Source organism: Stomoxys calcitrans, chromosome 3, assembly GCF_963082655.1.
Source record: "Stomoxys calcitrans chromosome 3, idStoCalc2.1, whole genome shotgun sequence".
NCBI lineage: Eukaryota > Metazoa > Arthropoda > Insecta > Diptera > Muscidae > Stomoxys > Stomoxys calcitrans.
Window position 1 is genome coordinate 171282027 of NC_081554.1, and position 24717 is coordinate 171306743.

General features: G+C 39.4%; 1 protein-coding gene and 1 long non-coding RNA gene across 4 annotated transcripts; one reads left to right on the forward strand and one right to left on the reverse strand.

Annotated features, from left to right (window-relative positions):
- Nucleotides 1-8400: 8400 nt before the first annotated feature.
- On the forward strand, nucleotides 8401-20781 carry LOC106089924 (ras suppressor protein 1). 3 transcript variants are annotated; one of them, XM_059365204.1, is made up of 4 exons: nucleotides 8401-8576; nucleotides 13417-13570; nucleotides 19786-20407; nucleotides 20479-20781. In XM_059365204.1, the coding sequence occupies exons 2-4, from the start codon at nucleotides 13432-13434 to the stop codon at nucleotides 20567-20569; spliced, it is 852 nt and encodes a 283-aa protein (XP_059221187.1). In that variant the 5' UTR covers nucleotides 8401-8576; nucleotides 13417-13431; the 3' UTR covers nucleotides 20570-20781. The 3 variants fall into 3 exon arrangements, with proteins under 3 accessions (XP_059221187.1, XP_013111368.1, XP_013111367.1); XM_013255914.2 differs by having other exon boundaries at nucleotides 8401-8532; XM_013255913.2 differs by having other exon boundaries at nucleotides 8575-8656.
- Nucleotides 19456-23239, reverse strand: LOC106089925 (uncharacterized). Its single transcript, XR_001221725.2, has 3 exons — nucleotides 23148-23239; nucleotides 22930-23047; nucleotides 19456-19740 (listed from the first exon to the last, which is right to left on the reverse strand). It is a non-coding gene; the product is annotated as an uncharacterized LOC106089925 (long non-coding RNA).
- Nucleotides 23240-24717: the final 1478 nt, after the last annotated feature.

Sequence of the window (24717 nt, forward strand, 5' to 3'; positions counted from 1 at the left end):
AATCGGTACCTAACCTGATATAGCTGTCATATAAACCTATCTCAGGTCTTGATTTATTGAGCCTCTAGAGGCCGCAATTCTTTTCCCATTTGGCTGAAATTTTGCATGAGGTGTTTTGTTATGATTCCAACAGTTGTTCTAAATATGATTTTAATTGGTCCATAACCTGATATAGCTACCATATAAACCGATCTGGCATCTTGACTTCTTGAGCCTCTAGAGGTCGCAATTATTATCCGATTTGGCTGAAATTTGTTATATAACGACTTCTCTCATGACCTTCAACATACTAGTCAATTATGGTCTGAATCGGTCTATAGGCTGATACAGCTCCCAGATAGAGCTCTATCTAGGCAGGTAGGGAATAACGTCCTTAGGGTTCTTCTTGGCCCCAAACCATACAAGTAGAAAGTATAAAGACGAAAGAAAAGATACAAGTAAAAACGTGTTAAGTTTGACCGTGCCAAACTTTGGATACCCACCACCATGGATAAAGGTACCATCCTCTTTTATAACAACTCCACTACCACATTCCCAGTAATATGCAGATGGGGGCTGGTCTGGATCATATTTGAATCAGGTCCCGACAACTCTTCGACAAGTAACAGTTTCAGCGAAATCGGGCAACACACCCACTTTTTATGCGATTAAGGCCCTAAATTGGAAGATCGGTTCATAAGTCATCTATATCTTAATAGAGTCTGATCTGGACCATATTTGAGTCGGATGTCGGGAGGCTTAATACAAGTCACTGTGTCAAATTCCAGCGAATCGGGTAATAAATAAAGTTTTAATGGGTTTAAAATCCTTTGTCGGCAGATCGGTCTATATGACAGCTATATCTAAATAAAGACAGATCTGAACAATATTTTAGTCGGATATTGGTAAGTTTTAGTCAACTCACTATTTCGGATATTGGTAAGTTTTAGTCAACTCACTATTTCAAATTCCAGCGAAATCGGATAACAATTGCGGCTTTTATGGGCTCAAGACCCTAAATCAGCTGATCGCTTACATAGCAGCTATATCTGAATATAGACCGATCTGAACAATATTTTAGTCGGATATTGGTAGGCTTAAATCAACTCACTATTTCAAATTCCAGAGAAATCGGATAACAATTGCTGCTTTTATGGGCTCAAGACCCTTAATCGGCTGATCGCTCTATATGGTAGCTATATCTGAATATAGACCGATCTGAACCATTTTTACTTCGGATATCACGAGGCTTTAATTAACTCAATGCCTCAAATTTCAGCGAAATCGGAAAATAATTGCGGCCTTAATACTCTTTACGTCCTCAAACTGAAGATTGGTCTCTATGACAGCTATATCTTGATATGGTCCGATATGGGCCAAATTCGGTTTGAATATCGAGGACCCCAGTATAACTTTCTGTTTCAAATTTCAGGGAAATCGGCTTTTACCGGCTAAAGACCCTAAATCGCCAGATCGGTCTATATGAGAGCTATATCTCTACATAGTCCGATTTGACCCAACCATGAACTTAACCTGCATTTAGAAGAAATACGAGTCTGGGCAAAATTTCAACTCAATATCTCAGTTTTTAAAGACTGTAGATTGACTAAATTGAATAAACCCCCATCCTATGGTGGTGGGTAAAAAAAAGAAATTAAGAAAGCTTCTAGGAACCGAACAAGGATGATCGAGAGATCGCTTTATCAGGTTATAGACTGATTTGGACCGTATTTGGCACAGTTGTTGGAAGTCGTAACAGAACACCGCATGCAAAATTTCAGCCAAATCGCACAAAAATTGCAGCTGGTAGTGTTCTGTTATAACTTCCAACAACTGTGCTTAGTACGGTCCAAATCGGTCTGTAACCTGATATAGCACCCATATAAACCGATCTTCCAATTTGATTTCTTGAGCCCTTAAAAGCCGGAATTTTTGTCCGATTTGACTGATATCGTGCATGTAGTGTTTTGTTATGACTTGCAACAACTCTGTCAAGTACGGTGCAAATCGGTCTATAACCTGATATAGCTCCCGTATAAACCGATCTCCCGATTTGATTCTAGAGCCCTTACAAGCCTCAACTTTTGGCCAATTTAGCTGAAATTTTGCACGTAGTGTTCCCTTATGAATTCCAATACCTGTGCCAAATATGGTATTAATCGGTCTATAACCTGATACAGCTCCCATATAAACCGATCTCCAGATTTGACTTCTTGAGCCCGTACAAGCCGCAATTTTTGTCCGGCTGAAATATGACATGAGGAGTTCTGTTACGACTTCCAACAACTGTGCCAAATACGGTCCAAATCAGTCTACAACCTGATATAACTCCCATGTAAACCGGTCTCTCGATCATCTTTGTTCGGTTCCTGGAGCTTTAATTTTTGCTGGTTTGACGGAAGTTTGGCATATAGAATAAAATTATGCCCTTCAACTTCATTTATTGTACCCTCCACCATACGATGGGGGTATCGAAATATTCGTCTAAGACCCCACAATGTATATATATTCTTGATCGTCATGACATTTTAAGTTGATCTAGCCGTCTGTCTGTCCATCTGTCCGTCTGTCGAAAGCACGCTAACTTTCGAAGGAGTAAAGCTAGCCGCTTCAAATTTTGCACAAATACTTCTAATAAATTCCGTCAAAATTCCGTCCTCTTTCAATTTTTACCCTTTCAGCTAATCATAACTGAAGTCTCCAGCGGATACAATTTGCTTTTTGTCAAATAAAAATTTTGTTAAACTATAAAATGCAACTGTGGCACTTTGCACAATTCATGCACATTTCATTTCATCCCTTACAACACTGTTGGCTAATATTTCCAAGGCCAACGAAGGAAGCAGCCAATAGGGAACATTTTCATAAAATTTTCATTAGTATGTTTTATATATAATTCAGTTTTATTTTTTGTTCGGTTTCGTACAAGTTTTTAATTTTATTGTTGGTGAGCGGCAGAAAAACTATTTGTTGGCCAAAACTTTGAATATGCAACAGTCCACCCTGTCTTCTTTTTAGCTAAGGACATTACAACTGATATTATGCATGGCTAAACTAAACGTAGAGAAGGATACAGTCCAATTATTTTGGATATGGCTGTAGAGCAGTGGAGGAGTGAAACCAAGCAACTTAGACTGAGAAGAATAACAAAGGGAAGGGAATGTGGTAAGTAAGGGAGATAAGAAAAAGAAAAAAAATTTACAAAAATATGAAAAAAAATCTTTGAAAAATAAATGATAACATTTTACCAAAAATGTTGATAAAATTAAAATTTGGACAAATTTTTTTTAGAAATAAAATTTGGAAAAATTTTTTTTTAGAAATAAAATGTTAACAATTTTTTTTTAGAAATACAATTTTCATTAGTTGTGGAATTTTTTGAGTGATCGCGATTTCGGTCTTACCAGGGGCCTCATCAGACTGTTATGCCACTTCAAGATTTCATGCTTTTATCTACTCACTAATCAGTGAGAAGTGCAATGGTAGAAGCATGTCTTTCGAATGAAACGTTGGGTCTTATTGGTTGACCTTTTCTTATAGCCCACTAGGTTAGGTTGAATGGGTTGCCCACCAACGGTGAGTTCACTCGGAGCCCAGTTTGGCCCATTGTGGTACCCTAGAGAGAAAGGGAAGAGAAAGAAGATATGAGACCTAAGACTAGAGGTTATAAACAAATAAAAGAAAGACAGGTAGAATGGTGAACCCGAGCGAGGGCTGAAGAAACGCCCGTCCTTTCGCAAGCACGGATGTACCTATGCCGGAGCTTAGATGTAATTAAAAAATGAATCACCACTTTCGTTGGTATCCGTGCTTCCCCAGAGACTGTGGTGTGCATTGGCGTCACCCCCTAGCACAAGGTTATGCCCCTTCGCCTCGCACCAACCGACCAGGGTCCGGACTGTGTCTGTAGGGGGTTGTCCACATCGTAAGGTTGGTACATAGAGGCAAGATATATTCATTTACAGGTAGTGGCAGTTGCCCAACAACAAGTTATTGAGTGCACTATCTGCCAAAATCTGTGATTAGTGCAACTCTGATTTTGTGTATGTTACTAGTTCGCACCATGACATAATTACCAGGTCTGCCGTTAATAGCTGAGTACAATTTTTTCTCCCGAAGTGCACTATCTGTCAACGTGTTTTGGTTGTGTGTGTGTATTATAGAAAAACATACACAAAATCAGAGTTGCACTAATCACTGATTTTGATAGATAGTGCACTTAATATTTTGTTGTTGGGCAACTGCCACTACCTGTAAATGAATATATCTTGGTTGCTAGTTGGAAAAAAATACGCAGGTCCTTTTCACAAGCAAAAAAGAAAAAATTGAGTTTTTCAATAAAGACTAATCAATGAAAATAATTTTTTTGACCAAATAACATCAAAAACTAGTAAAAAAGTGTTAAGTTCGGCCGGGCCACCACCTCGGGTATATATGTAAACCACCTTTCGTCAAAATCCGGTGAAAATGCATACATTATGTCCCATAGCAGCTATATCGAAATATGTTCCGATTTGGACCAAATTCTAATAAGTACAAGACATTGTTCAATTTTTAACTGCTATATCTAAACCTAAACCTATCTGAACCATATACGACACAGATGTCGAAAAGCCTAACATAAGTCCCTGTGTCAAATTTCAGGGAAATCGGATTATAATAGCGCCTTTTATGGGGCCAAGACTTCAAATCGAGATATAGGTCTATATGACAGCTATATCCAAATATGAACCGATCTAAGCCAAATTGCAGAAAGTTATTGAAGAACCTAACGCAACTCACTGTCCCAAATTTTGGTGAAATCGGACATGGCCCGAAACCATAAATCGACAGATCGGTCTATATGGCAGCGTATATGCAAATCTTGATCGATTAGAGCAAACTTGCAGGAAAATGTCGAAGAACCTAACACATCCAAATGTCCCAAATTCCGGCGAAATCGGACAATATATGCGCCTTTTATGACCCCAAAACTTTAAATCGAGAGATCGGTTATATGGCAGCCATATCCAAACCTCGACCGATTTGAGCCAAGTTGCAGGAAAATGTCGAAGAGCCTAACACATCCCACTGTACCAAATTTCAGCGAAATCGGACAATATATGCGCCTTTTATGGCCCAAAACCTTAAATCGAGAGATCGGTCTATATGGCAGCCATATCCAAATCTGAACTGATCTGGGTCAAATTCCAGATATATGACGAAGGGCCTAACACAACTCAGTGTCCCAAATTCCGGCGAAATCGGACAATATATGCGCCTTTTATGACCCCAAAACTTTAAATCGATAGATCGGTCTATATGTCAGCTATATCCAAATCTGGACCCATCTGGACCAAATTGCAGAAATATGTCGAGGGGCTTAACCTAACTCACTGTCCCAAATTTCGGCGACATCGGACAATAAATGCGCCTTTTATGGGTCCAAAACCTTAAATCGAGAGATCGGTCTATATGGTAGCTATATTCAAATCTGAACCGATCTGAGCCAAATTGAAGAAAAATGTCCAAAGTCCAAACACAACTAACTGTCCTAAATTTCGGCGTTATTGGATAATAAATGCGCCTTTTATGGGATCAAAACCATAAATCGAGAGATCGGTCTATATGGCAGCTATATCCAAATCTGGACCGATCTGAGCCAAATTGAAAAAGGATATCGAAGGGCCTAACACGACTCACAGTCCCAAATTTCGGAAACATCGGACAATAAATGTGGCTTTTATGGTCCTAAGACCCTAAACCGGCGGATCGGTCTATATGGCAGCTATATCCAAATCTGGACCGATCTGAGCCAAATAGAAGAAGGATGTCCAAGGGCCTAACACAATTCACTGTGCCAAAGTTTGGCAAAATCGGACAATAAATGCGCCTTTTATCGGCGCAAGACCTTAAATCGAGAGATCGGTCTATATGGCAGCTATATCCAAATCTGGACCGATCTGTGCCGTATTGCAGAAGTATGTCGAGAGCCTTAACACAACTTACTGCCCCAAATTTCAGCAAAATCGGATAATAAATGTGGCTAAGACCCTTAATCGGCGGATCGGTCTATATGGGGGCTATATCAAGATTTAGACCGATGTAGCTCATCTTCGAACTTAACCTGCTTATGAATAAAAAAAAGGATCAGTGCAAAGTTTCAGCTCAATATCTCTATTTTTAAAAACTGTAGCATGATTTCAACAGACAGGCGGACGGACACGCCTAGATCGTCTTAGATTTTTACGCTGATCAAGAATATATATACTTTAGAGGGCGGCTACATCTAAATATAGTCCGATCTGAACCAAATTGGGGTCACATATCGAGAGGCCTAAAACTACGTACCGTTTCAAATTTCAGCGAAATCGGATAAAAAGTAAAGCATTTATAGGCATTATACCCTTTACTGGCAGATCGGTCTATATAGCAGCTATATGCAAATATGGTCCGATTTGGCCCGTTCAAGAACTTAGCCAGCGTGCATCAAAAAGACGTATCTGTGGCAAATTTCAGCTCGATATCTCAATTTTTGAAGGCTGTTCAGTGATTACAAGACGGACAGACAGACACACGGACATCGTTAAATCATCATAGAATTTTACTACGGTACGAAATATATATACTTTGTAGTGTCGGAAATTCATATTTCGATGTATTGCAAACAGAATGACTAAATGGATATACCTCTGACCTATGGTGGTGAGTATAAAAATTTAAAACAAACTAAAAATAAAACAAGTAAAAGCGTGCCATTCGGCCGGGCCGAATCCTATATACCCTCCACCATGGATCGCAATTGTCGAGTTCTTTTCCCGGCATCTCTTCTTAGGCATAAAAGGATATAATAAAAGATTTGCTCTGCTATTAGCGCGATATCAAGATATGGTCCAGTTTGGATCACACTTAAATTATATGTAGGAGACCTGTGTAAAATGTCAGCCAATTCGAATAAGAATTGAGCCCTTTGGGGCTCAAGACATAAAATAGAGAGAAAGATTTATATGGGAGCTGTATCAGGCTGTAGACCGATTCAGACCATAATAAACACGTATGTTGATGGTCATGAGAGGATCCGTCGTTCAAAATTTCAGGCAATTCGGATAATAATTGCGACCTCTATAGGCTCAAGAAGTCAAGATCCCAGATCGGTTTATATGGCAGCTATATAAGGTTATTAACTGATTTGAACCGATTTGTTGGATATCATAACAACATACTTCGTGCAAAAATTCATTCAAATCGAATAAGAATTGCGCCCTCTAGAGGCTCAAGAAGTCAAGACCCAAGATCGGTTTATCTGACAGCTATATCAGGTTATGTACCTATTTGAACCATACTTGGCACAGTTGTTGAATATCATAACAAAACATGTCGTGCATAATTTCATTCCAATCGGATAAAAATTGCGCACTCTAGAGGCTCAAGAATTCAAGACCCAAGATCGGTTTATATAGCAGCTATATCAGGTTATGGACAGATTTGAACCATACTTGGCACAGTTGTTGAATATCATAACAAAACACGTCGTGCAAAATTTCATTCCAATCGGATAAGAATTGCGCACTCTAGAAGCTCAAGAAGTCAAGGCCCAAGATCGGTTTATATGACATCTATATCAAAACATGGACCGATATGGCCCATTTAAAATCCCAACCGACCTACACTAGCAAGAAGTATTTGTGCAGAATTTCAAGCGGCTAGCTTTACTCCTTCGGAAGTTAGCGTGCTTTCGACAGACAGACGGACGGACATGGCTAGATCAACATAAAATGTCACGACGATCAAGAATATATATACTTTATGGGGTCTCAGACGAATATTTCGAGTAGTTACAAACAGAATGACGAAATTTTTTTACCTCCATCCTATGGTGGAGGGTATAATAACTTTTTAGTTTCCTTACCACTGTGCATTACCAAGTTTGAAATGAATGCCCACTTTTATGAATTATTGAGCAGATCAGGTTGAAAAATCTTGATTTACCTTTTTGGGAGCAACATTAGCAGCGATGCTGTGTAAAACAATACAAAAAAACCTCTTCAGCAGGTAGAGGAAATCGATCATGGAACAACAATAAAGATGATTGCACCTTCTCAAACAGACACACCGCATCGATGCTGATGCTGATGATGATGAGATGGATGATACCTTCGCGGACTGAGAAGGAAGAGGCAAGTTTGGCACACAAAGCTTCAATTACATTTTTGTTTTTTTTTTTTTTTTAATAAATCGAAAAGACATTAAAACGTAACGACATCTCGTTTGGAGACAGACAGACAATTGTACTTGATTATGTGACGCATATGGGGGGGCAGCTATTTTTATAAGAAAAAACGTAGCAACTTTTTTTTGTTGATATTGTTGCATTGCCACCGCCAGTCGGTCCGCCAGTCAAACAACAACCAACAACGCTTTCAGAATCTGCAGTACGCGTGAATTTGCCAACGTGAGTGGACGTGCGAAACGAGTGTAGTGTTTGAAAAAATATCAAAAGAAAAATACACAAAACGGGGGAAACAAGTGGAAAAGCCATATAAAAATAGGCCCAAATTTGTTTAAATATCAAGAGTACAACAAGAAATAATAATAATTTATAAAAAATATAAGCCCAAGTAAAAAGTTTGCAATTAAAAATCAAAAAAAAAAAATATTTTTTAGAAAAAGTTCACCCTTTCCTAGTTTTCAAATTCGGGTCAGTGTCAAAACCCACAAACGGCCAAATAGTGAACCACAGCAGCCCCAACTACAATTCTATTTTGACCAAACACACACACACACAAAAACCACAATATGTTTTTTTATTCTTTTTTGTTCCCCTTGCTGATAGGAGATTTTCATAAAGCCCCCCTAATCCCCCTTCAAATGTCCACCCTTGGTCAAAATTCAAATGGATTTTCTAATTTTCTTCTATATCTTGTCGTGTAGGCGATATTCACTGCCTCCTTGTTGTTGGGGTTGTCAAATTTTGTTATAAACAAAAACCAGATGTTGCACGTTACAACAAAATGACATCACTGATGATCATTATCATAAGGCAGTGATTCCGTATCGTTTTTAACAAAGGTCTCATATTTAATAAGTGGCCAAAGAGAGAATCCATACATTCGATAGCAGCCTTCACGTAATGAACGAGTGCAATCCGATTCAAGATTTAGTTCAATGTCATGGCGAAACAATTAAAGGTGGTCTCTTTTGTACAACAACCACAAATCATATGGTGGAATTCGCCATCTTGCCATCAAGCTGATCGTACTTTTGCCAACACACGCAAAGAAATTTGTGAGCGCTTGTGTATACGTGTGCGTACATGAGCAGAGAATATGCGAGAAAGAAGATAACAACAAAGAGAATGCATCTGACATCTTATTACCGTCAAACCTGGCCGGCTGTTAACCGCTGTTCGCGTGAGACCACCTTATTAAATACGCCTTCATTCAATGTTAAGGGACCAACTTGAGTGCAGAAAACCAGTGCACAAGTCTGGCTTTGCTAGCCAAACCACTCCTCTACAGAAATCCACAATTAAAAGAGGACTAGATATGACTAGAACCAAATCAAGGCAAGGAAAAATGTGTTCACCATTTATTCTTTATGTTCACCCATGGCGAAACAATTAAAGGTGGTCTCTTTTGTACTACAACCACAAATCATATGGTGTAATCCGCCATCTTGCCACCAAGCTGATCAACGTATTGCCAACACACACAAAGAAATGTGTATGTGTGTGTTTGTATATGTGTGCGTATATGAGCAGAGAATGTGCGTGAATAAAGATGACAACAAAGTGAATGCAAACGAAAATCTGACAACTTAATACCGTAAAACCTGGCCGGCTGTTCGCGTGAGACCCCCTTTTTAAATCCGCCTTGATGTTCACCCATGGCGAAACAATTAAAGGTGGTCTCATTTGCACAAAAACTGCAAATCATATAATGCAATCCGCCATCTTGGCATCAAGCTGATCAACGTTTTGCCAACACACACAAAGAAAATTGTGTGCGTGTGTGTATACGTGTGCGTATGTGAGGAGAGAAAATGCGAGAAAGAAGATAACAAAAAAGAGAATGCAAACAAAAATCTGTCATCTTAATACCGTCAAACCTGGCCGGCGGTTAACAGCTGTTCGCATGAGACCACCTTTTTAAATCCGCCTTGATGTTCACCTCGCAACTGCAGGGCAGACACAATATGTGCTCGACCGTCTGAATGCAGCTTTAAGCGATGTCTTGTGTTGCAAAATACTCGATATATAACGAGGCCTCCATAGCGCAGAGGTTAGCATGTCCGTCTATGACGCTGAACGCCTGGGTTCGAATCCTGGCGAGACCATCTGACAACATTTGTGGAGTACTATGCCATGTTAAAACTTTTTTCCAAGGAGGTGTCGCACTACGGCACGCCTTTCGGACTCGACTATAAAAAGGATGCCACTTATCATGGAGCTTTAATCGGACCACACTCATTGATATGTGAGAACTTTGCGCCTGTTCTTTAGGGGAATGTTCATGAGCAAAATTTGCAATTTGCAATGCTGGCGACATTTGTGAGGTACTATACCATATAAAAACTTCTTTCCGAAGAGGAGTCGCTCTGCGGCACGCCGTTCTGACTCGGCTATAAAAAGGACGTTCCTTATCATTGAGCTTAAACTTCAATCGGACTGCACTCGTTGATATGTGAGAAGTTTGCTCCTGTTCCTTAGTGGAATGTTCATGAGCAAAATTTGCATAAGGCAACTTCACCACCATGCAACCCAGAGCCAGCCCACACCTCTTTCGAGCGGTTATAGAAAGCATCAAACCTATTAAAAGTTCACACAAGGGCAGGCTATCAGATTGCGCAGCACGATCTGCGCCAATCAGCGATACATTCCTGTCCAACTCTTCGTTCCCGGCCACACCCTGATGGCCCGGAACCAAGCAAGGCCTGTAAGCCTTTCCTAAAGTTTGAAAAATCTCTGCATCTTCTAATCAGTCACGACATCAAATGGCCTGAAAGTCTGATCGAGTTGCAGCTCTCGCATATCCTCTTCAAGTTTCTGTTCCGGTCCATTGAACCGATTGCCGTGGCAGCGTGGGGCCATTAATTAAACAAAGTCGCCAATAATTCGCATAGTCATGTCGAGCATCATAGACAATCAGTATTTTAGCAAGAGCCAGTGCCAGTGAGAGACAGCCACTGAGAACATGTTGTTGTTGATCCTCGATAAGCTTCTGTAGGTGAGCAAACTCGTTCCGGTCCAAAGGACCGATCGCCGCGGGAACCGGGTGGCCATTAGTTATTTAAAGGCGCCAATAACTCGCCTTGTCATACCGAGCATCGTAGGCACTCAGTATTTGTGCAAGAGCCGGTGCCACCCGACCTCTTACTGAGACTCTCCGCTCGATACCGCTGATTGTCCGCGACTGCAATTACAGCTACTCTGGATGGAACATTCCACTATCCGCAACCTGAGGAGGCGCCCGGTAGCTCGCAGCTAAGCTTCTGGTGACAGCAACGAACACCGCACAGATCGGACCTCAATGTTCCAGCTTGTGTGGTGCTCACAGCTATCCCGTACCGGGAAAACATGAGAGGAGCTTAAAGTTCCAACCTGCGTGGTGCTCAGTGGGAACATGCTGACCATTGGATATAAAGGAGTCGGAAAATGACGTCTAACACGTTAACAAGGAAGAAATTCCTTGGTATATATAATATATATAATAAGCTGCGCTGCATAAAACATTCCGCTTCTCCATCCCCCAGCGGAACCAAAGAATGCCTAAAAGTGCCTGACTCTCCCAGTCTTAGGGCGATCTCCGTTGCCACACACCCAACATACAAATACAAAGGCTGAAAGTCGAGAAAGACATTCAGTAGCTCTCTGTTCGCTGCTTCAGAGATCAGCACCTCCGCGGTACACTGTACCTTCTCGATCAAACTGTGAATGGCTCAGTTGTCCAAAGTCCGACGCCACACCAGACATTCATAGGTGCGAATCGGACGAACAACCAACGAAAACATCCGGCGCACCGTCCCCGTTCTGAACCCCCAAAATTCCTGACTCCATCAGTCTTAGGGCGGTCTCCGTTACCACACACCCAACATACAAATGCAAAGGCCAAAAGTCGAGAGAGACATTCAGTACCTCTCTTAGTGTACTGTTCCCTGCTTCAGAGATCAGCACTGTACCTTCTCGATCCTCCTGTGAAGGGCTAATTTGTCCAAAGTCCAACGCCACACCAGATATCCATAGAAGAGAATCGGCTGCACAATCAACGAAAACATCCGGTGCACCGTCCCCGTCCTGAACCCCCAAATACTTCCTAATGAGTTGCGACAAGAGTAGAGTGAAATCACTCTGGCATTCCATGCGTTAGAGCTGTCGCTATGGCCTCCACAGTGAGCCCCAGCTCCAACCGGGGCACCGTCCCCGTCCTGAACCCCCAACTACTTCCTAATGAGTTGCGACAAGAGTAGAGAGAAATCACTCTGGCATTCCATGCGTTAGAGCTGTCGCTATGGCCTCCACAGTGAGCCCCAGCTCCAATCCATGCATGACAGGTCCTTGGAAAACACTTAGCTTGTCCTCCGGGTTGTTGTTGTAGCCACATGTCTATATGTGGAGGTGGCGATCCTCGTCCAAATGACCGATCGGTTATTTAAAGGCACCAATAAATCGCCTTGTCATATCGAGCATCTTACTGAGACTCTCCGCTCGATACCGCTGATTGTCCACGACTGCAATTGCAGCTACACCGTATGGAGCATTCCACCATCCGCAACCTGTGGACGCTTGGTAGCTCGCTGGTAAGCTTCCCGTGATAACAATGAATACCACACTGAACGGAGCTCAAAGGTCCAGCCTGTGTGGTGCTTATAGTAATGCCGTGCCGGGCATAAGTACAAGCTAGTCTTTCTGGGGTTTATGCCAGGCCCGTTGTCCATCGCCCATCCAGAAAGCCCCCAGAACGAAATCCGCAATAGCAGAGACGAAATGGCCACTCGCCATGATGACCGAATGATGTAAGAATCCCATTAATAGTCAGAAGCTTCAAAACGCAGCTGGTATGTCCACAAAAATGTTGACCTTACACTTCTGAAATAGATCGGTAGCACTGTTTGTACCCGAACGCATTCTATTCCAAAGATAACGGCTATAAGGTATTATGAATATCATCTGCTTGTCCGGCTTACTTATCAGATAGTCGTCCTTTTTGATGCGCGCATTCGACGGTTTCAGATTGAAGCATAGAAAATTTTAGCATAATTTTGATCAGCATTTTAACAATATCAGTATTTTTCAATGGAAATTGAATTTAATGTAATATTCACGAACAGAACTTTGATTTTATTTATTTACAAACTGCTTCAATGTTCACAGTACATTTGTGTGTATATGTGTGTAAGTTTAGTCAAAGTAGAGAATTTATCAACAACAAACTATCGCATCTCTCCCTCTGCCTCTCTCAGTAAAAACAGCCCAAAATGAGTCAGTCGTGTCTGCCAGTTCAAGCAAAAATGTCGAAAGCAAAGAAGGTTTTGGATGAAGCGCGTGAAACCCAAAATCGTGAACTCGATTTAGTGGATAAAGGCATTAGTTCCTTTGAGGAGTTGCCGGGATTGTGTAAGTGAAAAAAAGTGTTAAGAATAACAATAAAAAGTTCTAAAAACAAAACGGAAATATGATAGACCTCATAAATGAGCTAATCAAAAAAAATTCTGTGGGTGTGAATAAGAAGTGTTGCCATATCAAAAGAGTGCAAAAATGTCAATAAAAACAAATAAAAATCTAAATTGCTTAAATCAGTAAGCAATTTAACTAAATTGATTAAAATTTAGGTTTTCAAAAATGTTTAAATTAAAAGATATGTTGTGCCAGCCATAATGATATCATCTGTTATGAAGTTATTTTAATATGCATACATACATCCGTATACTACCCAGCGGGAAACTGGAGAAGTGCCCACATTTAGAAACATTCCATAAGGGTTGTTATTTTATACCGCCGAAATCTTTAATTGTCCCGCGAGCGGAATCTGAGTTATGTTTTGTTTTTACTTTCATAACAAAAGACGTTTTTCTTTTGGTAGCAATAAAGTAAATAAAACAAAAGTGATGCCGACAATGATGTCAGGCGTTGCCACTAAAATTTCTTTTTGCCAATTTTCTCACCATTAACAGAGTACTACTTTTTAACCTATTTCTCTCCAGCGTTTCGCCGACGTTTTTATACCCTTCACCACCACTGTGGTACTAGGTATTATAACTTTGTGCATTTCTTTGCAAGGCTAAGAAGGAGAAGAGCTAGACCCATTAATAAGCGTACCGATCGGCTTAGATTTACTCCCTGATTCGGTTTAGCAATGTCCTTCTGTCTGTCCATGTATTCTTGTGAGCAAGTTACATGCCGCATTTATTGTACGATTATCATGAAATTTTGGCATGATATTTCATAAAAATTTGTTCAGATTTAGATATTGCACCCATATATATCTTTTATCCGATATGGAGTTTTAAGTCTGTACCAGCCACAATTTTGGTCAGATCCCTACAAAATTTCCCACGAAGTGTTTTCTTTAAAGTCTGAATGGAATTTTATTGCTATTGCAGCCACAATTTTGGTCCGATCTTTACAAAATTTTGCACGAAGTGTTTTCTTTAAAGTCTGAATACGCGTGCAAAATTTCATAAAAATCCGTCCAGATTTAGATATAGCACCTATATATATATTTTATCCTATATGGAGTAAAGGCTGTACCAGCCATAATTTGGTCTGATCTTTAAAAAATTTAGCATGGGGTTCTCTATTTGCCGTTTTCATGTGTGCAAAATTTCATAAAAATCGCTTTAGATTTAGATACTCCTCCCATATATATATTTCATCCAATTTGACTTTTAAGGCTGTATCAGCCACTAGTTTAGTCCGATCTTTTTTATTTGATGTGTTAATACGTGTGCAAAATTTCATAAAATTCGGTTTAGATTTGGTATAGATCCCCGATATATCCTTCATCGGAAAAAGACTTTAATCTTATAGGAACCACAAGTTTCGTCCGATTTTGCATGAGACGTTTTATATGACGTTCCAATACGTGCGCAAAATTTCACTTAAATCGGTCGTGATTTAGATATAGCTCCAATGTATACATTTCATATGATATGGACTTTTAAGGCAGTAAAAGCCACAATTTTGAGCACATCCTTACAATATGGGGCGTGAGATGTTCTATTTGACGTCCCAGTATGTGTCATCAAAATTGGGACAGATTTCGATTAAACTCCCATATAATATTTTATCCTATATGGCCTTTTAAGGATGTGGAAATGCAAATTTATTGTCCTATCGTAGGAAAATCTTACAAGCTTCTATTTGATATTTCAATAGGTATCCAAATTAAAGTCTGAGTAGATTTTGAAATAAATTCTACATATAAAAAGTACTACGTACACTCGGTTCTATTTGATATTTGAATAGGTATCCAAATTAAAGTCTGAGTAGATTTTGAAATAAATTCTACATATAAAAAGTACTACGTACACTCGGTGGTGTGGGGTATTTAAAGTCGGCTTCGTCCGACTTTTGCCTTTCCTTACTGGTTTTTATATGGAGGTTGACAGCATTCCTCCTGAAAAGCTGAACAGATTACTCAGCTTAAGGTCTATAACCCAACCTCAAACGAAGCAAAACAAACTCTAAAGGCCCTTCAGTATGTTGCCTTATATAACCCCTTTGATCGAATCTTTTTCATTTCACAAACTCACTTCACTTCGTTCAAAAGAAGAAAACCTTATAAAAGGGCATTTCTTAGCTATGAGTTCCTCCCATGGCGAAACAATTAAAGGTGGTCTCTTTTGTAAAACAACCACAAATCATATGGTGCAATCCGCCATCCTGTCATCAAGCTGATTGTAGTTTTGCCAACACACACAAAGAAATTTGTGTGTGTACATGAAAAGAGAATATGCGAGAAAGAAGATAACAACAAAGAGAATGCAAACAAAAATCTGTCATCTTAATAGCGTCAAATCTGGCTGGCTGTTAACAGCTGTTCGCGTGAGACCACCTTTTTAAATCCGCCTTGGAGTTTCTCAAACAAAGTAAACAAAAGAAAATACAAACATAAAGCAAGTCGGTTTTTCCTTTACAAAATCAGCTTACAAGAGTCCTAAATCCTGATTTAATGTGCAATGTAAACGGGGTTTTAGGCTTTTAACAAAGTTATTGTTCTGTGTGTGATAGCCCAGTGGATAGCAGCTAGGTTTGGCAAACAAAGGGTCAGTGAAACAAATTCTGGCGAAGGCAATTGTAAGTTTTCGAATTATTTCAAGACCGAATAAATTTAGCGCAAAAAATGTTTTTGAAAATAGGTTTTCATTCTAAAAACAGATTTTCGGATATTTTAAAGAGAAATTTCAAATTATTTTTTGTTTCAAATAAAATTGGCATACGCCTTTCTGTAAGCCCTACTACCAAGGAGTAACGAAGATTTTCCGCATGTATTGTTTCTCCAAAATAAGGCCTTTTAAGAAGAAGCTTTTACTCCTGACCTTTCCCGCTGGGATTTCTGTCCGTCATTTACAGCCCACATATATATAGTTGTGTGTATCTTTCGTTTTGTATTTTCCAGCATTTAATACAAATGAGCATAAAACATAAAATTGTTATGTGTTTTGAAATAAATTTAGTTTATGTTATACGACTATATGAATCAATTTTTTAATTCAAATTTTCACCGACAACTTTTTGTTTTGTTCGTCTACTTGCAAAGACTCGTTGCTTGCTTTTTGTTCTGTAAGCAAACGTCACCTGAATAAAGGGAGAAAATAAATCTGCTTGGGTTGCCACATATTTTGTTGTGGAAAAGAAACCCGGTATTTATAAAAATAGGGGTTATAATCAGTTTATAGCACGATTCCATAAAGGCTCTATTACACGACATGTAGTTGTCTTATGGCATGCCAAATTTGAAACGTGTGATACAAACTAAACTAACATATGAAAATCACTTTTCAAAATAGCACAGGTAATTTTCGACTAGAGCGTGCTCTATTCTTTCTGAGAAAAACAAAGAAAACAGCTTTTTTTGTTGTTAGTCAGTCGAGAGAAAAGCCAAATTAAAATGTTTTCACAAATTTATGATTTAACCAAATTTCTCACAATTTTAACAATTTTTACGCATAATAAAAATCAGCTTTTGCCTACATTTTTAGGTTATGTCATACGGAAATAACATACAGGTGTGACAGAAAAAATGATAAATCGTATGTAAATTGACAATTTTGACAAACTTTTTCAATTACATGTGAATACAAAAAGTGACATGTCATAAGATATCTACATGCCGTGTAATAGCACTTAGGTTAGCGGTTAGGCCACCTGCCCAGCTGCTGGAATTTTCCAATTCCAAAGTTGTGTACAAATCCCACTAGAACATAAAATGCTTTGTTTACATTTTAAAAAATGTTCGACATTTTGTTCCGTTTCCACTAGTAAATTGTTTTGATTTATAATTTACACTCTTATAACCATAAATCTTTTGATTTTGTGGCTGCTACGCATGTTAATGCAAATAAAAACTATAATGTCAATTAGGAAATTTCCAGAAATTTGTCGGCCGAGTGGGAATTTGAGCCACCGTACTCACAGGGTTGTACCGTTGATTTCGTTTTTTTGTTGGCAAGTGACTCAGGATGCACTTGTAAGATGAGGTCATGCGAACAGCTGAGTAAATTTTTTTTTTATTTTTGTTTTGACTTTTCTGTAAATCTAAATGTCAAAGCCTTGTTAACACAGCTGTGATTGTTTTTTAAATCTTGCGGGAATGTTCTATTTAATCTGATATACCACACACAGGATGCACTTATAAGTTGGTCGTTCGAACAGCTGAGTAAAAATTTTTTTATTTTTATAAAAATCTAAATGTCAAAGGCTTGAGTTTACACAGCTGTGATTTTTTTCTGAAATCTTAAAAATGTGTTCACTTTGATCCGATATTCCACACATAAGCAACAACAAGGTGTTATAATGATGAAAATACAAATATAAAACACATTTGAAGAAAAGTTATAAAACAATGTGTATCTCTAAAACTAGGTTGACATTTCAATTTACGACATTTGCCACTCAAGGTAGTTTCGTTGGGGGTAGATTTTTGTTGTTGTGCTAATGACGATACCTCTTAATTCTATCATGTACCACACATAAACAACAAGATAGTGTTATAAGGATGAAAATACAAATATAAAACACATTTGAAGAAGACAAGTTGTAAAACAAAGGTTATTTCTAAACCCGCTTTGACGATTTAATTTACCGCATTTGCCACCCAAGGTAGTTTCGTTGGGGGAAGGTTTTTGTTGTTGTTCTGATGACGCTACCTCTTAATTGTTCCATCAAGTGACTTAACCTTCTTATTTCAATCATGATTTAACTCTTGCGAGTCCGTGTGAGCTCGCTCAGAGTTCACTAAAGAAGGTTAGATCATTTGCCCATCTGATGGAATTTTCCAATACCAGAGTTATATCCAAATCCAACTAGAACGTTAAATGCTTAGTTTGGAGTTTAAAATATTTCACATTGTATTCATTTTTTCACATTTTAATTTAAAATCATAAATCTTTTGATATTTTGTCAATTAGGAAATTTCCTAGTGGGAATTTGCGGCACCATTCCCACAGTATCGCATCGTTGTTGTTGGGCATGGGACTTAAACTTATTATTATTTTATTATTTAATCATGGACTCGCAAATTAAACAACAGGCAATGCTATAAAATGCATACTTACCGTAGTGCAGCTGCATAAACTGCGTCTAGCTGTCTCCTTATTTCTACTGTTGACCACCTCCATCAGGAGACAAAGTTCCTACATTTGCGAAAATCGGCGACATGCTGTCTAAACGGTATCTACTAAAGTTTCCTGCATTTCGTGCGCGAACGACTTCCAGTAACAATCAAGGCGGAGTTAAAAAGTTGGTCTGACGCGAACAGCTGTTAACAGCCGGCCAGGTTTGACGGTATTAAGATGAAAGATTTTTGTTTGCATTCTCTTTTTTGTTATCTTCTTTCTCGCATTTTCTCTGCTCATGTACGCACATGTAGACACACACGTACACAAATTTCTTTGTGTGTGTTGACAAAACGTCGGTCAGCTTGATGACAACATGGCGGATTGCACCATATGATTTGTGGTTGTTGTACAAATGAGACCACCTTTAATTGTTTCGCCATGAGTAAATTTACACAGATTTTTGTTGTAGCTACATTTATATGTGGAAGTGGCGATCCTCGTCCAGCTCCTATTGGTGACCAAGCTCGTTCCGGTCCAAAGGACCGATTGCCGCGGGAACAAGGTGGCCATTGGTTGTTTAAAGGCGCCAATAACTCGCCTTGTCATATGGAGCATCATAGGCACTCAGGCATTTGTGCAAGAGCCGGTCTCGCCCGGCCTCCCAGTGAGGCTCTCCGCTCGAAACCGCTGATTGTCCGCGACTGCTGTTGCAGCTACTCCGTATGTAGCATTCCACTATCAGCAACCTATGGACGCGCCCGGTAGCTTGCAGCTTAGCTTCTCGAAACAGCTATGAACGCCACATAGATTGGACCTCAATGTTCCAGCTGGTGTGATGCTCAAAGATATCCCATTCCGGGTCGTCAGTTATGTATTTATTTCTTAATAGCAGTAACATGGGATACTTAAACTAAAACTAGAATTAGAGAGCTACGTGTAAGCATTTCCAAGTGAATGACAACCAATGACTTTCCGTTTCGATACAAGAACATTTTTTGCATCTACCTAAAAAAAAATTAAATCATTTTAATTCCTCATCCTTTTTTTCAGTTAACATGTCCAACATCACCCGCCTGACACTGAGCCACAATCGCATCAGTATTATCAATCCTGGCATTGCAAATTTACTAAATTTAGAAATCCTAAATCTTTCCAACAACTTTTTGCGTGAGCTACCCGTTTCACTGTCATCCATGCCAAAACTGCGCATCTTGAATGTCTCCATAAATCGCTTGGACAGTTTGCCACGTGGCTTTGGAGCATTTCCCGTTTTGGAAGTTTTGGATTTATCCTATAACAATATAAATGAGAATGTGTTGCCGGGAAATTTCTTTATGATGGAGACATTGCGTGCCCTATACTTGGGAGACAATGATTTCGAATATTTACCACCCGGCTTGGGAAATTTAAAAAACCTGCAAATTTTGGGTCTGCGAGACAATGACTTGCTGGAACTGCCGCGAGAAATTGGAGAGTTGACTCGGCTACGAGAATTACACATACAACACAATCGTTTGCAGATTTTGCCACCCGAAGTGGCACAATTAGATTTGCTGGGCAGCAAATCTGTCATGAAAATGGAAGAGAATCCTTGGGTTCAACCCATAGCCGAGCAATACCTTTTGGGTATTAGTCATGTCATTGAATATTTGAAAACGGAAACCTATAAAATGTAAGTCTAGCCGAAAACTTAAGCCTTAAAGATTTGGACTAATGCATTTTCTTGTTCTTTTATTCCATCAGCATCTACAATCGTCACATGAATGGAGGTCGAAGCGGGCCAGTTCCCCCAAAAGCTGACAAAAGCAAAAAGGCCTCACGTTTTAGGGCTTGAATAGAAGTATCCCTACACATCACTTTCTTGCAATGGGCTCCAAGTGCGAATATTAGTGCCTTTTATCAATGTAATTTGTATTCTATTTACATGTGTTCTGCCTGTGTATGTTTTGTTGTATTTACTAACAACTTTTTTTAACACATATTTTTTCTACTTTTTTAATTTATAAAATATTTTTTAATAAAACACAACTAATGTAGATATGGAAATGTGTGTCGGGTCAATTGCTTTGAGGCAACAAAAATATTTGTTAAAATTTTGGGGGTCCAATACAAGCCTCAAAGTTTAGGATCGAGCAGTAAACGTTAAAATGGGTCAAGTAGACTCTATTCGTAAGCCAGGAAAGAAATGAACATGCCATGGCGAAACAACCACAAACCATTTTGTCATCAAGCTGATCGACGTTTTGCAAACACACTCAAAGAAATTTGTGTGCGTGTGTGTATAAATGTGCGTACGTGAGCAGAGAATATGCGAGAAAGAAGATGACAACAAAGAGAATGCAAACATAAATCTGACATCTTAATACCGTCAAACATGGCCGGGTGTTAACAGCTGTTCACGAGAGACCACCTTTATAAATCCGCCTTATGAACCTCCAATACTCAAGACTAGAATCAACCAACCAACTCGGTTCATAGTACCAAAGAAGCAAAATCTTTTGGAATACTACGACAATGCCAGAGAAAAAAGGGCAATCTCGAAAGGAATTCTATAGATCACTGGAGAACATTTTTTCTTATCGAAATGAGCAAAGCGCATTTAATCTTTTCACTCCCTCCTCAAAATTTGTGCTTCCACTCTGGTATTTAGCCTCCCTAGAAAGCGGTAGCTCTACTACTACCAGCAAACCTTCGTAGGTCCCGGCACGTGTTTTTAACTCTAAGTTCCGATTTGCGTGGTGTTCATTGTCATTATGAGAAGCTTAACTGGGAACTACCGGTCGCGTCTACAGGTTGCGGTAAGTGAGATGCTTCATACACGAAGTAGCAGCAACTGTAGTCACGGACAATCAAGATCTAGTGGTCTTTCGAATGCTTGGTCCCGAATTTTCCAAAAATCTACGTTTATAGTGGACTAAAGACTGACCTGGGAGAAATCTCTAGAAAGGGATAGCTACAGAGGCGCAGCAGCCCTTGTCGATGAGTGACTTCATCGGGTCAATCCGGTACATAGAACCGGCAGTCATGGGCTTGCTAGTACTATTCCACAGTAGAAAAAATAGACTTCAGAGTAATAATTTTTGACGGAATACACTTGCCCCATTTAATGTGAGTGGTATTTGGGATCGGATATCTTCACTTTCGGCAATGAGGCATACATCTCACATATCAATGAGTGCTGTCGTTGTTGTTGTTGTTGTTGTAGCAGTGTGTTTTACACTGAGGCGGCAGCCCTTGTCAATCCTGTACCAACAACCGGCTTTCATGGCATTGATTTAAGTTTAAGCTCAATGATAAGGGACCTCCTTTTTATAGCCGAATCAAAACTGCGTGCTGCATTGCGATACCTCTTTGGGGAGAAGTTTTTACATGGCATAGTACCTCACAAATGTCGCCACCATTAGGAGGGGATAATCATTAAGAAACTGGGGCAAACTTCTCACATAACAATGAATGCTGTCCGTTTCCAGTTTAAGCTCAATGACAAGGGGCCTTCTTTTTATAGCCGAGATCCAAGGGCGTGCCGCAGTGCAACACCTCTTTGGGGAGAAGTTTTTACATGGCATAGTACCTCACAAGTGTCGCTAACATTAGGAGGGGATAATCACTGCTGAAAATGTTTCAGATGTACTCGCCAGGATGCGATCCCATTCGTTCAGCGTCAAAGCGGACTTGCTAACCTCTGCATAAGCCAACATCAGCAGGGATAACTACCGCTGATTTTGTTCTTTTTTTGCACATAGAAGAGACTTTTAGTAACGTAAAGTTGAAACTCATACATGGGGCCCCTGAGAACATCTTTTCGTAAATTGGGTTGATACGAAGCAGAGTGCATCACTGGCTGAGCCTATGTGGTGCTCACAACGGTTCTGTCCTAGATAGATTGAACCTCCGGCACTCCCTAAAAGCTAGTACTTGAGCGGAAACAAAGTTGGAGATCGTTCAAGAAAGGGTCAAAATGGCACCGAATGCGTTCTACTCATCTGTTGCAACACCATTGGAAAGATATGGGGCTTAGACTGTACACGGTGTATTGGATGTTTAAGTTTGTTGTTCCGTCAATTCTCACCTGTGGATGCCTGGTGTGGCATGATCGAAAAGGGGGAGGGTACCACCACAGTGCTGATCTCAGTGGCAAGTAGAAGTGACCCTAGAGAAACGCTGAAAACTATTTTCGATATTAAGTTTTCTTACCTGCATGTTGTAAGTTTGAGAGATTCAGGTACATGGAGCTCTTCAAATTTTGAGCATTCTTGTCTTGCTGGGTTGATGGAGGTGCGGCTGGCTGCTTGTTATATACGGTAGCTGCATGCTAAAAAAAATAATCGGCGAAAATTATCGCGAAAAGCGTATGTAGTACCACTCTTAATGGGATGTTTGTAAAAGCATCAGCAAATTCTTATTTTTTTTACCTTAAATCGTTTATTATAACTTTTAGGGAATATCTCATCTTTTTGCGTGTTGATTACTATTCAGGTTTCAAAAAAATTACTTGAAATCATCGTCCAAGTCGTATCTCAGTGTGTGCATGACCCATATAGCTTATTGAGAATTTACACTATGGCTATCAGCCGTTTGCTTAGTGTAAACACGCCTTGGGAAACCCAAGTGTAGACTCGCCCTTCTGCGACATTTGCGTGCGTGACAGGATGCACTTATAAGGTGATGTCACGCGAACATGAGTACAATTTTTTTATTTTACTTTTTATTTTGTAGTAAATCTAAAGGCTCAAGGCTTAATACTACAGCTGTGACGTTTTTCTAAAATATTAAAAAAAATGTTCTATTTGATCCGATATTCCACATATAAGCAAAAAAAAACAGTGTTATAAAGATGAAAATACAAACATAAAACACATTTGTAAAAGAAAAATTATTAAACAATCTATTTCTATTTCTAAAACCACTTTGACAATTCTAAAACCAATTGTTCCATGCTAGGTTGCTAGGCTTTTATAACCTGTTTGTGGATGTCGAACAATCCAGACGAACAAACAACAATCGTTCGACACACACTTTTTATACCCAAACAGCAAACAATCCCTCGACATACACTTTTTATACCCATCACCGAAGGATGGGGGTAAATTCATTTTGTCATTCCGTTTGCAACACATCGAAATATCCATTTCCGACCCTATAAAGTATATATATTGTTGATTAGCGTAAAAATCTAAGACGATCTAGCCATGCCCGTCAGACTGTCTGTTAAAATCAAGCTACAGTCTTCAAAAATAGAGATATTTGGCTGAAACTTTGCACAAATTCTATTTTTGTCCATAAGCAGGTTAAGCTCGAAGATGGGCTATATCGGACTATATCTTGATATAGCCCCCATATAGACCGATCCGCCGATTTAGGGTCTTAGGCTCATAAAACCCACATTTATTATCCGATTTTGCTGAAAATTGGTAGAGTTAGTTATGTTAGACCTTTCGACATCCTTCTTCAATTTGGTCCCAAAACGGTCCGGATTTAGATATACATAGCTGCCATATAGACCGAACTCTGGATTTAAGGTTTTGGGGCCATAAAAGGCGCATTTATTGTCCGATTTTGGTAAAATTTAGGACAATTAGTTGCTTTAGGTCCCTTGAAATCCTTCTTCAACTTGGCTCAGATCGGTCCAGATTTTGATACATCTACCATATAGACCGATCTCCCCATATAAGGTTTTGGCCCATTAAAGGCGCATTTATTGTTCGATTTTGCCGAAATTTGGGACAGTGAGTTGCGTTAGGCTCTTCGACAACTTCCTGCAATCTGGCCCAGAGCGGTCCAGATTTGGATATAGCTGTCATATAGACCGATCTCTCGATTTAAAGTCTTGGCTCCATAAAAGGCACATTTATAATCCGATTTCGCTCAAATTTGACACAGTGACTTATGTTAGGCATTTCGACATCCGTGTCGTATATGGTTCAGATCAGTCTATATTTGGATATGGCTACTAAAATGAACAATATTTTGCTCTATAAAATT

What these genes read in the sequence shown, in the direction of transcription:
- LOC106089924 (XM_059365204.1), top strand. Translation starts at nt 13,432, where the DNA reads ATGAGTCAGTCGTGTCTGCCAGTTCAAGCAAAAATGTCGAAAGCAAAG. An exon ending in TGAGGAGTTGCCGGGATTGT is followed by an intron (nt 13,571 to 19,785) that starts GTAAGTGAAAAA and finishes CCTTTTTTTCAG; the next exon opens with TTAACATGTCCAACATCACC. An exon ending in AAAACGGAAACCTATAAAAT is followed by an intron (nt 20,408 to 20,478) that starts GTAAGTCTAGCC and finishes TTATTCCATCAG; the next exon opens with CATCTACAATCGTCACATGA.